At 39.2% G+C, this 13,146-nt stretch overlaps 2 protein-coding genes across 6 annotated transcripts in view; one reads left to right on the top strand and one right to left on the bottom strand.

The window, feature by feature from the left end:
• BRWD3 (bromodomain and WD repeat domain containing 3) overlaps window positions 1-13,146 on the top strand; it is a 125,627-nt gene that overhangs the window by 82,417 nt on the left and 30,064 nt on the right. For all 5 annotated transcript variants that reach the window (XM_004280450.4, XM_033406928.2, XM_049705077.1 and 2 more), the window contains 2 exons: window positions 4,462-4,569; window positions 7,193-7,317. In XM_004280450.4, coding sequence (XP_004280498.1) covers window positions 4,462-4,569; window positions 7,193-7,317 — 233 coding nt within the window. The remainder of the gene's footprint in view (window positions 1-4,461; window positions 4,570-7,192; window positions 7,318-13,146) is intronic.
• Window positions 5,961-6,761, bottom strand: LOC101279172 (tubulin alpha-1C chain-like). Its single transcript, XM_004280454.3, has 2 exons — window positions 6,287-6,761; window positions 5,961-6,149 (listed from the first exon to the last, which is right to left on the bottom strand). Exons 1-2 carry the CDS (start codon window positions 6,635-6,637, stop codon window positions 5,961-5,963), a joined length of 540 nt encoding a protein of 179 aa, XP_004280502.1. The 5' UTR covers window positions 6,638-6,761.

Genomic DNA, 13,146 nt, shown 5'->3' with positions numbered 1-13,146 from the left:
CTCAAGAGTACTCACTTTAATATCAGTCTTAGGCCATTCATATTCTCAATTCTGTTATAGTTATATGTCCACCATCTTAACTGTGCTGCTCAATTATATATTTATTGTGGACAGTGACTGAATCTTACTAATTTTTGTGTCCTTTGTAGGGCTTGACACAGAGTCTTTAGTATAGTAGATGCTCAATGAACATTGAGATAAATTGATTGGCTTGTGAAGCCATGAAAATAATTGTCTTTATTTTTATCTTAATTGCCACATAGTAGAATTGAGTGGTATTTTGAATCCTAATCAAGTCCTAATACTGTTTTTTGTTTTTTTGTTTTTTTAAAAGAAGCCCATGCTCAACCTGATAGAAAATATTCTAGAGGATGATCACCCCTTTCAATGCTTACGGGAAAGTCATTTCACAAACAAGGCCTTCCTACTGAACCTATGATTGAATAACAGCCATATTTATGATTGGTCAGTCAAAAATTGATTTAAATTCTATACAGTGAAAAATTTTTATTTGATTTTCTTATGAAAATTATGGTAGCATTGTTATATTTTGAGCCCTAGTTGGCTTGTATAGTCTCTGACATGTTGACTAATCATTCATTTTTGAATGATTAAATGCTTACCCACAGTTTTCAACTTAAGACCCATAGTAGGAATGTAATATTATCATCATAATAAAGAAGGAGCAGAACCTTGGAAATGGTTCTAAAAGTCTTGGAACCAATAAAAATTTTACCAAACTTTTCTATAATTGTCTTCTATAGATATTTTGTACCAGAGATAGCTACCAAGTAGCCTTACAATTAAGCTATTACTTATTATTATAATATCTTTTGATATTATTAAAATGTTTCCTTTCCTAAGTGTGTCTTCTTGTAAGTGTCGGACTTTTGAGCAATGCTCGTTTGTTTGGTTATTTTAGTAAAACGTGCTCTGGATGAATGCTGTATGAAAAAACTTAGAAGAGCTTTCTTAGGGGTATATCCAAAAATCACTATTTCTTGTATTTATTGCCTTTTTTTATGGAGGCTTAAGAGAAATAATTTTGAATTAATCTTAGAACAGGGGGACTTCCTGGTGGTCCAGTGGTTAAGAATCCGCCTTCCAGTGCAGGGAGCGCAGGTTCAATCCCTGGTCAGGGAACTAAGATCCTGCATGCTAAGGGGCAACTAAGCCTGCTTGCCACAACTACAGAGCCTGCATGCCAAAACTAGAGAGCCCGTGTGCCGCAACTACAGAGCTCATGTGCTCTGGAGCCTGTGCACCACAACTAGAGAGCCCATGTGCTGCAACTAGAGAGAAGCCCACATGCCACAGCAAAAGATCCCATGTGCTGCAACTAAGACCCAATGCAGCCAAAAATAAATAAATAAATAAGCAAATAAATATTAAAAAAAAAATCTTAGAACAGAATAAGGATCTGTATACTCTATGATCTGAGACTCCTCTCTATTTTATAGGACCATATTTACCTTTCCCTTTATTTTGTTAAACTTAGTGCATGATTATATGCTTCAAGACTAATGTGTATTAGGTAATGACAGTTGTTCAGGTAATGGAAAAGGTGTATAAGTGAATCAGACAGTGAAATACGTGAATTAAAGAATGTTGTTAAAGAACCCATAAAGGCAGAAACATACTTTTATATAATCAATCTGTTAATGACAGCATTACTTTTTACTTTTAAGTGTTAAGGCTTCATTATTTTGCCTGGAATACCCCTACCCACAGGTCATTGCCTCTCAAAATGCTCATTTTTCAAGGTTTAACTTAAATGCCAACTTCTTTTGCATGTTATCCCTACTTACCATTTGCTTGCCACTCCTTCTTCATATGCTTTCCCATCTAAATTATTTCTCTCTTATGATACATTCTACATTCTGCCTTGTATCATACTCATACATCTACATGTCTGTCCATATCCTTGAGGGAAAGGATTTTATTTTGATGTCTTACCATATAACCCAGTGCCTTGTACATATATATTTGATCAATATTTGTTGAGTACAGGAATAAATATATAATAAAGGATATCTGAATAACATGCTTATCATGTTATTGGTAAGCATGGTAATGACATTTTTTTACCACTACAGTTGTGTTTATATACTAATATTTAAACGTTTAAAAAATTTTTACTTGTATTTTTAACTATTAGAAATTCTGACTTAGTGTTGATTGGTAGAATATGTCAGTGTATTTTTAAAATCTCCATAGTATGGTATTTTTTACATTACTTTCTTCTATTTATCTCTACCACCCCTTTAAAAATATTATAGGAAACATAAGTTTTTTTTTCTTTTTTTAAAAATTTTTATTGGAGTATAGTTGATTTACAATGTTGTGTTAGTTTCAGGTGTACAGCAAAGTGAGTCAGTTATACATATACATATATCCACTCTTTTTTTTTCTTTTTTTTTGTGGTACGCGGGCCTCTCACTGCTGTGGCCTCTCCCGTCGCGGAGCACAGGCTCTGGACGCGCAGGCCCAGTGGCCATGGCTCACGGGCCCAGCCGCTCCGCAGCATGTGGGATCCTCCCGGACCGGGGCACGAACCCGTGTCCCCTGCATCAGCAGGCGGACTCTCAACCACTGCGCCACCAGGGAAGCCCTTTTTTTCTTTTTTGATTCTTTTCCCATATATGCCATTACAGAGTACTGAGTAGAGTTACCTGTGCTATACAGAAGGTTCTTATTAGTTATCTATTTTATGTATAGTAGTGGGTATATGTCAATCCCAATCTCCTAATTTATTCCTTTCCCCCTTATTCCCTGATAACCATAAGTTTGTTTTCTACATCCGTGACTCTACTTCTATTTTGTAAATAAGTTCATTTGTACCCTTTTTTATCCGATTCCACATATAAGTGGTATCATAATGATATTTGTTTTTCCCTTTCTGACTTCATTCAGTATGACAAATCTAGGTCCATCCATGTTGCTGCAAATGGCATTACTTTGTTCTTTTTTATTGACTCTAGGTCCATCCACTTCACTACAAATAACTCAATTTCATTTTTTTTTATGGCTGAGTAATATTCCATTATATATATGTACCACACCTTCTTCATCCATTCCTCTGTTGAACATTTAGGTTGCTTCAGTGTTGCTTCTGGCTATTGTAAATAGTGCTGCAATGGACATTGGAGTGCATGAAACCTAATAAGATTTTGACAAATTACTTCTCTGTGCCCTAGTTTCATCAACTGTACAGTGGGGATAAAGGTATCTACCTTATAGGGCTCTGGGAAGGATTAAGTTAAAGATATTTGTAGGGCACTTAGGATAGTACCTGAGGCATGCTAGTCTGTCTGTCTTTTGTTATTGTTATTAATCTTTCAAACACCTCTGCCAGCAGAGTGTCCTCTTCATTTGACAGGTGAGCATGTCGAAGGCCAGAGTCACATGGCCTGTAAGGGTAGCACCAACAGCAGTCAGGTCTCCTGACTTCTTCCCTGTCCCTATGGTTGCCTTTGTGTAATGATTGTGGGGTGTTTGGATTAATAATAAATAAAGGAAGCAGAGTGGGAAAAACGCCTACAAAGTAGGCCTGCTGTTTGGAAGAAGCTACGTGTACAAGAAGGGTGGCATTACTTACATATTCTACTTGCAACCTGATCTTAAGCTTCTCAGGTACAGAGTGCACCCAGGGATATTTAGGGAACATTACTGCAAGGCCATTTGCACTGGCATTGTTCTACCCTGGTGGGCACAGACTTGGGACAATAAGCTGTATCCAGGGTTGGCATACACTTTGGAAATGTTTGCTGATAGTTTAATCAGATTCAGTATTCTGAGCCTTAAAGGAGGCTAAGATTTTTGTGGTTGCGAGGTGATTTGAACCTGTCAGTATGGTATGAGGACAAAAAAAAAATTATTGTGGGAAAGAAACTTTTTTTAATGAATCAGAATATGGTAGTGAATGCTGTCTTAAAGAGGTGAACAGTTTTATCAAGCACTTGGATTCATTTTCCTTCCATACCATGCTAGTTCTGATATTATTTCTTACAAAAGAAAAATTTTAATCTGTCTAGAAATTACTGTATTTAGTAGCCTGTGGTTAGAAATATATATATATATATATATATATATATAAAATGTGTAGGCTATTAAAATGTTGATGCTTTAGAATGTCAATTACAGATTGAAATATATTACTTTAAAATGTGACCACTTTTGTGTACATTTGTCATTAGTCTGTTTCTTCAGAAATTTATGAAGGTGCTAGGGAGAAGAAGGACTGTGTGTGTTTTTATTTTGCAATATTTAGCACAGGGCTACATAGGCATGAGTACTGAATGAACATTATTTGATTATAAGTACCTTTATTGTATAAATTTTTTCAAAATTATGATTATTTATATTCTTTGTAAACAGAAGAGGACATTTGTAGGAATATATTGGGAAGTATAGTGGTGTTAAATGGGATGCTGCTGTTTAATACCTCATGTTTTTTTTTAGCTTATATATTTTAGGCAAGGACATGAAGCTTATATACGGGCTGTAAGAAAATCAAAAATATACAGCGTTAACCTACAAAAACAGCCATGGAATAAAATGGATCTCAGGGTAAGTTCACCAAATTAATAATCTATGCAATTGAAGTATCTTGGGAATTAAGTTATTAGCCTGTAGGCTTATTCTCAGTTTCTGGATATTTCACTGTTGATTGTGCATCCAGGATAAAGTGATGTACCTTACTCTTGTACAGCTGAGTGTTATGGGTCACATTTTATGGTTCCCGAAATTTGTATGCCACCTGTTGTCTTGATTATTTGACCTAATTTCCTTCAAGCTTCAGGTCCTGTAGTGTATACCATTCTATTGATATAATTGGAGCAAAGCAGTAGTTCCATGGTGTGGATATTTTCCTCAGCATCTTTGAACGTTCTAGAAGCTCTATAAACTGTGACTGCATGTGTGGACCACAAACACCCTTGAGATTCTGGCAAATTTAGGATATAGTAAATATCATAAATCCTAAGAAACTCATGACTTTGTGGTGCTTTATTTATTATTTCTTTTGATATAGTACCTATGTAGCTACATGTCACTGAATAAAACAGATATGTTTATTTTTTAGAGAAGGATTTTCTCACTGTAAATACATATTCATTCATTCATTCATACTTATATAAATACAGACAAAGAAACACAGAGATACATACACCATCATTTCTACTTAGGTTTACATTTGTTTTTGTCATTTTGTTTTTTCGACTCTGAGAGCAAGAGAGTAAAGGGCAATTTTACGATAGTTTTCCAGGTAAATGAAGAGTTGTTGTGTAATGATGCTTAAAAGGAAGGATGCAAGAGAGAATGTATATATTTATTTAAATAAAGAATTGAAACATAAAAATTGTATTAAGGTTGTAAGGTGCTAAAATTTCTTATCAAGTGAGCTTTACATAATCATCTCCTGGGAAACAGGAATGCTACCATCTGTTCTGAATCAGGTGAAAATTGAGGTTTTTGTTCTTGTTTTTTTTTTTTAGGATCAAAGGAATAAATAAACCATATGATTTCCTACTTTAAATTCTAACCCTGTGGTTATAGGAAATTTTAGGAGGCAGCATATATGTGGTATAAGAGCCTGGGCTTTGGAATAAGACCTGAATTTCAATCCCAGCTCTGCTATATACTAGTGTATAACTTGAAACAAGTCACTGTACCCATGAGGCTCAGTTTTGTCATCTGTTAAGTGTGACTAATAACCATGTATAAGGATGGTATTATAAAATAATATTGTAGGCACTCATAAATGTAAGTCCTTTTCCCAAACATATACATAACATGTCCACCTGCCTACTTACAAACTGTATTTCTGCTAGAGGAGTGATTATTTTCTTTTTTTAAATCGAAATATCACTTTTATTGACAAGATAGGGCCACAATGGGCAGCTCCACAGAACACAAATAAGACAGTCTCAAGACAAGGGTGTAAAATTGCAGCAGACAGGTTAATACTCTTTATCCTCATCCTCTCCCTCAGCACTATCCGCTCCAGCCTCCTCATACTCCTTCTCAAGGGCAGCCATGTCCTCACAGGCCTCAGAAAACTCTCTTTCCTCCATGCCCTCACCCACGTACCAGTGAACAAAGGCACTCTTGACATACATCAGGTCAAACTTGTGGTCCAGGTGAGCCTTCTTGCCATAGTCGACAGAGAGACGTTCCATCAGCAGGGAGGTGAACCCAGAACCAGTTCCCCAACAAAGCTGTGGAAAACCAGGAAGCCCTGAAGGCCTGTGCACTGGTCAGCCAGTTTCCGAATTTGGTCCAAGACAAGGTCAATGATCTCCTTGCCAATGGTGTAATGACCATGGAAATAGTTATTGGCAGCATCTTCCTTGCCTGTGACGATCTTCTCAGGGTGGAAGAGCTGGTGGTAGGTGCCAGTGTGAACTTCATCAGTGATTGTGGGTTCCAGGTCTACAAACGCTGTCCTGGGCACATGCTTGCCAGCACCTGTCTCACTGAAGAAGGTGTTGAAGGAGTCATCTCCTCCCCCAATGGGCTTGTCACTTGGCATCTGGTCATCAGGCTGGATGCCATGTTCCAGGCAGTAGAGCTCCCAGCAGAAATTGCTGATCTGGACACCAGCCTGGCCAACATGGATGGAGATGCACTCACGCATGACTGAGACTTGTAGGGTTCTGTGGGGTTGGAGGAGGCGAGAAGACGGCCACAAAGATCTCCCACTGACAGACTATCAAGGAGTTCAGGAGAGAAGTAGTGACAAGAGGAGTGATTCTTAACCAGCAGAGCAATTCTTAACTCCCCAGAGAAAAACCTGGGGAGTTTTTTCAAAATATATATGACTGAGCTCTACCCCAGACATAGTGAACTCAATTCCATAGTAGTAGGGTTTAGGAACATGAATTTTAAAAATGTTCCCAAGGGGATTCTGCTGTTTATCATTGGTTTATAGCCCTGCACTAAACTACAAATTGCTATTAAGGGGTCAAGAGCCATGTCTTCTTACCTTTAACACTTAGTGGAGTGCCTAGTATCTGGTGGGTATTAGGATAATTTTTATTTTTTTTATTTTTAAAGTTTTATTGGAGTATAGTTGATTTACAAAGTTGTTTCAGATAATTTTTAAATTGTTCAAATAATAATGAAATAATATGCAAATGTTAGGCAATTATTTATATTGAAAGTAATAATTTATTGTTATTCTCATGAATAGGAACAAGAATTTGTTAAGATTGTAGGAATCAAATATGAGGTTGGACCACCTACACTGTGCTGCTTGAAGCTTGCATTTCTGGACCCCATTTCAGGCAAAATGACTGGAGAATCTTTTTCCATTAAGTGAGTATCTATCTTGGATCATGTGTGTGTGTGTGTGTGTGTGTGTGTATTTTAATCCCTATGATGTATTCTGCAGAGTACAAGTCTTAATGGGAAAGAAAACATGACAGCACTACAGGCTTTAGAGTTTAAGGACCAAGGTTTAATGTTTTTTAATAATATATGTTGCATGTTTTATTAAAAGTATACACAAAAATGATCAATATTAAAGATTTTCATATTCAGAAATATGAAACCATATTTAACAAATCATTAAGTATCTAAATGCAGACTTAGTTATAAAACCATAACTAGTAAAATATTAGTATTTAAACAATATTAGAATCTTAACTATATAAAATAAAACCCATATTAATACTTTGAAAGGATTACTTACTATTGAACAATAGATATTGCAGAAGAGACTTTTCTGACATAGCTTTCTAATAGTTCTTTTTTTTTTTAACTTCTTTATTGGGGTATAATTGCTTTACAATGGTGTGTTAGTTTCTGCTTTATAACAAAGTGAATCACTTATACATATACATATGTTCCCATATGTCTTCCCTCTTGCGTCTCCCTCCCTCCCACCCTCCCTATCCCACCCCTCCAGGCTGTCACAAAGCACCGAGCCAATATCCCTGTGCCATGCGGCTGCTTCCCACTAGCTATCTACCTTACTACGTTTGTTAGTGTGTATATGTCCATGACTCTCTGTCGCCCTGTCACAGCTCACCCTTCCCCCTCCCCATAACCTCAAGTCCGTTCTCTAGTAGGTCTGTGTCTTAATTCCTGCCTTACCCCTAGGTTCTTCATGACATTTTTTTTCTTAAATTCCATATATATGTGTTAGCATACGGTATTTGTCTCTCTCTTTCTGACTTACTTCACTCTGTATGACAGACTCTAGATCTATCCACCTCCTTACAAATAGCTCAATTTCGTTTCCTTTTATTGCTGAGTAATATTCCATTGTATATATGTGCCACATCTTCTTTATCCATTCATCCAATGATGGGCACTTAGGTTGTTTCCATCTCTGGGCTATTGTAAATAGAGCTGCAAGGAACATTTTGGTACATGACTCTTTTTGAATTTCGGTTTTCTCAGGGTATATGCCCAGTAGTGGGATTGCTGGGTCATATGGTAGTTCTATTTGTAGCTTTTTAAGGAACCTCCATACTGTTCTCCATAGTGGCTGCACCAATTCACATTCCCACCAGCAGTGCAAGAGTGTTCCCTTTTCTCCATACCCTCTCCAGCATTTATTGTTTCTAGATTTTTTGATGATGGCCATTCTGACTGGTGTGAGATGATATCTCATTGTAGTTTTGATTTGCATTTCTCTAATGATTAATGATGTTGAGCATTCTTTCATGTGTTTGTTGGCAGTCTGTATATCTTCTTTGGAGAAATGTCTATTTAGGTCTTCTGCCCATTTTTGGATTGGGTTGTTTGTTTTTTTGTTATTGAGCTGCATGAGCTGCTTGTAAATTTTGGAGATTAATCCTTTGTCGGTTGCTTCATTTGCAAATATTTTCTCCCATTCTGAGGGTTGTCTTTTGGTCTTGTTTATGGTTTCCTTTGCTGTGCAAAAGCTTTGAAGTTTCATTAGGTCCCATTTGTTTATTTTTGTTTTTATTTCCATTTCTCTAGGAGGTGGGTCAGAAAGGATCTTGCTGTGATTTATGTCATAGAGTGTTCTGCCTATGTTTTCCTCTAAGAGTTTGATAGTTTCTGGCCTTACATTTAGGTCTTTAATCCATTTTGAGCTTATTTTTGTGTATGGTGTTAGGGAGTGATCTAATCTCATAATTTTACATGTATCTGTCCAGTTTTCCCAGCACTACTTATTGAAGAGGCTGTCCTTTCTCCACTGTACATTCCTGCCACCTTTATCAAAGATAAGGTGTCCATATGTGCATGGGTTTATCTCTGGGCTTTCTATCCTGTTCCATTGATCTATCTTTCTGTTTTTGTGCCAGTACCAAGGTTTAATATTTAATTCTTGCTTTGTATAATTCTTGCTTTGTTTCTCCACTTAATAGCTCTCTCTCTCTCTCTCTCTCTCTCTCTCTTCCTCTCTCTCTCTCTTCCTCTCTCTCTGTCTCTCTCTCTCTGTCTCTCTCTATACATATATATATATATATATATATATATATATATATATATATATCAACTGAAAAATGTACAGTGTTAGAGTTGTGGGTTTCAGTTTTATTTGGGGACTCACTGAGGACTATAGTCTAGGAGACAGCCTCTAAGATAGCTCTGACAAACTGCTCTCAAGAGTTAGGAGGGAATGAGCCAGCGTATATATGATTTTTGGGGGGCTGGGAAGTAGCTGTTGTCAAGCATACATCCTGCTAGTTATTGCTAGTCACAAGGATCCGATATCTCAGTTAATGGTTTTAGTGCTTTTCTATATATGGGAAGATGCAAGAATCTGGGGTCACTGAAGTTCTTCATTACATATGCATCTTAACTATCTAGGGGCCCATATATCCAAAACACAGAATGTTTCATCTTGAATTCCTTTCAGGGTGTGCTGTAGGTCAGCAACTACAGTGGCTAATGACTTGATCCTTGTAGAACTGGAATCACAGGCAACATATTTCTGTTTACAGTAACCCCCGTTGGTCATAAATTCATCTAAGGTTTGGGAAGAATGTCATGACCCATTTGTCCCATGGCATTATGAAGGCTTATTCTTAGGTCAAGCAAGGACTTTGTTGGTAGGCCACTCAATGTGCTATTTCTGGATTAGGCTCAGCATCATTTGTTTTACTAGACTCTTATAATCCAGGAAATATCCTCCCTTGTTGCTTCTTCCCATATCTAGAGTTGCGCTATTACAATTAATTTATATGGAACTATGTATGTGATCAATTGCCTCAAGACATTGAAGCATCATTAGTTTTGTTGAAGACCTGGTTACATAACTGGGTAATGTAAGAAACAACAATCTTATAAAATAGACAGGATAAAAATAATATAGCTAGTGATATAGGGCTTCCCTGATGGCACAGTGGTTAAGAATCCACCTGCCAATGCAGGGGACATGGGTTCCAGCCCTGGCCCAGGAAGATCCCACATGCCGTGGAGCAACTAAGCCCGTGCGCCACAACTACTGACCCTGCACTGTAGAGCCCGTGAGCCACAACTACTGAACCTGCATGCCACAACTACTGAAGCCCACGGGCCTAGAGCCTGTGCTCCCCAACAAGAAAGGCCACAACAATGAGAAACCCGCACACCACATTGAGGAGTAGCCCCTGCTCACCGCAACTAGAGAAAGCCCACACGCAGCAACAAAGACCCAAGGCAGCCAAAAATAAATACATAATAAATAAATAAATAAATAAATAAATAAATAAATAAATAATATAGTTAGTGATATAAATACTGTCATAAGGGAAAGTTGAGGAAGATGGCGGAAGAGTAAGATGCGGAGATCACCTTGCTCCACACAGGTACATCAGAAATACATCTACACGTGGAACTGCTCCTATAGAACACCCACTGAACGATGGCATAAGACTTCAGACCTCCCAAAAGGCAAGAAACTCCCCACGTACATGGGTAGGGCAAAAGAAAAAAGAATAAACAGAGACAAAAGAATACGGACGGGACCTGCACCAGTGGGAGGGAGCTGTGAAGGAGGAAAGGTTTCCACACACTAGGAAGCCCCCTCGTGGGCGGAGACTGCAGGTGGCAGAGGGGGGGAGCTTTGGAGCCGCAGAGGAGAGTGCAGCCACAGGGGTGCGGAGGGCAAAGCGGAGAGATTCCCGCACAGAGGATTGGTGCCGACCAGCACTCACCAGCCCAAGAGGCTTGTCTGCTCACCCGCCGGGGCGGGCAGGGCTGGGAGCTGAGGCTCGGGCTTCGGTGGGAGTGCAGGGAGAGGACTGGGGTTGGCGGCGTGTACACAGCCTGAAGGGATTAGTGCACCACAGGTAGCCGGGAGGGGGTCCGGCAAAATGTCTGGACCTGCCGAAGAGGCAAGAGACTTTTTCCTCCCTCTTTGTTTCCTGGTGCACGAGGAGAGGGGATTAAGAGTGCTGCTTAAAGGAGCTCCAGAGATGGGCGCAAGCTGCGGCTGTCAGTGCGGACCCCAGAGACGGGCATGAGACGCTAAGGCTGCTGCTGCCGCCACCAAGAAACCTGTGTGCAAGCACAGGTCACTATCCACACCTCCCCTCCCAGGAGGATGTGCAGCCCGCTACTGCCAGGGTCCCGTGATCCAGGGACAACTTCCCTGGGAGAACACAGGGCGCACCTCAGGATGCTGCAACGTCATGCCACCCTCTCCTTCTGCAGGTTCGCCCCACATCCATACCCCTCCCTCCCCCCGGCCTGAGTGAGCCAGAGCCCCCGAATCAGCTGCTCCTTTAACCCCGTCCTGTCTGAGCGAAGAACAGATGCCCTCAGGCGACCGACATGCAGAGGCAAGTCCACATCCAAAGCTGAACCCCAGGAGCTGTGCGAACAAAGAAGAGAAAGGGAAATCCCTCCCAGCAGCCTCAGGAACAGTGGATTAAATCTCCACAATCAACTTGATGTACCCTGCATCTGTGGAATACCTGAATAGACAACGAGTCATCCCAAATTAAGGAGGTGGACTCTGGGAGCAAGATATATAATTTTTCCCCCTTTTCCTCTTTTTGTGAGTGTGTATGTGTATGCTTCTCTGTGATACTTTGTCTGTATAGCTTCGCTTTCACCATTTGCCCTAGGGTTCTGTCCATCCGTTTTTCTGTTTGTTTTTTTTTTTACTTAAAAATTTTTTTTCTTAATAATTTTTATTTTAATAACTTTTAAAATTTTTATCTTACTTTATTTTATTTTATTTTATCCTCTTTCTATTTTTTATCCCTTTTATTCTGAGCCATGTGGATGAAGGCTCTTAGTGCTCCAGCCAGGATTCAGTGCTGTGCCTCTGAGGTGGGAGAGCCAACTTCAAAACACTGGTCCACAAGAGACCTCTCAACTCCATGTAACATCAAATGGCGAAAATTTCCCAGAGATCTAAATCTCAACACCAAGACCCAGCTTCACTCAACGACCAGCAAGCTACAGTCTGGACACCCTATGCCAAACAACTAGCAAGACAGGAACACAACCCCACCCATTAGCAGAGGGGCTGCCTAAAATCATAATAAGGCCACAGACACCCAAAAACACACCACCGGACGTGGACCAGCCCACCAGAAAGACTAGATACAGCCACATCCATGAGAGCATAGGCACTAGTCCCCTCCACTAGGAAGCCTACACAACCCACTGAACCAAACTTAGCCACTGGGGACAGACACCAAAAACAACGGGAACTACGAACCTACAGCCTGCAAAAAGGAGACCCCAAACACAGTAAGATAAGCAAAATGAGAAGACAGAAAAACACAGCAGATGAAGGAGCAAGGTAAAAAAAACCCCAGACCTAACAAATGAAGAGGAAATAGGCAGTCTACCTGAAAAAGAATTCAGAATAATGATAGTAAAGATATCCAAAATCTTGGAAGTAGAATAGAGAAAATGCAAGAAACATTTAACAAGGACCTAGAAGAACTAAAGATGAAACAAGCAATGATGAACAACAAAATAAATGAAATTAAAAATACTCTAGAAGGAATCAATAGCAGAATAACTGAGACAGAAGAACGGATAAGTGACCTGGAAGACAAAATAGTGGAAATAACTACTGCAGAGCAGAATAAAGAAAAAAACAATGAAAAGAACTGAGGACAGTTTCAGAGAGCTGTGGGACAACATTAAATGCACCAATATTCGAATTATAGGGGTCCCAGAAGAAGAAAAGAAAACGAAAGAGACTGAGAAAATATTTGAAGA

Source organism: Orcinus orca, chromosome X (genome assembly GCF_937001465.1).
Source record: "Orcinus orca chromosome X, mOrcOrc1.1, whole genome shotgun sequence".
Classification (NCBI taxonomy): domain Eukaryota; kingdom Metazoa; phylum Chordata; class Mammalia; order Artiodactyla; family Delphinidae; genus Orcinus; species Orcinus orca.
Note: the sequence above shows the minus strand (reverse complement) of the source record. Positions and strands in the feature narration are given on the sequence as shown.

Excerpts from the sequence above, each read along its gene's own strand:
- LOC101279172 (XM_004280454.3), bottom strand. The coding sequence starts at position 6,637 with ATGCGTGAGTGCATCTCCATCCATGTTGGCCAGGCTGGTGTCCAGATC. Across the intron at positions 6,150-6,286 it reads GCAAGGAGATCATTGACCTT|AAGGCTCACCTGGACCACAA; the intron begins GTCTTGGACCAA and ends GACTATGGCAAG.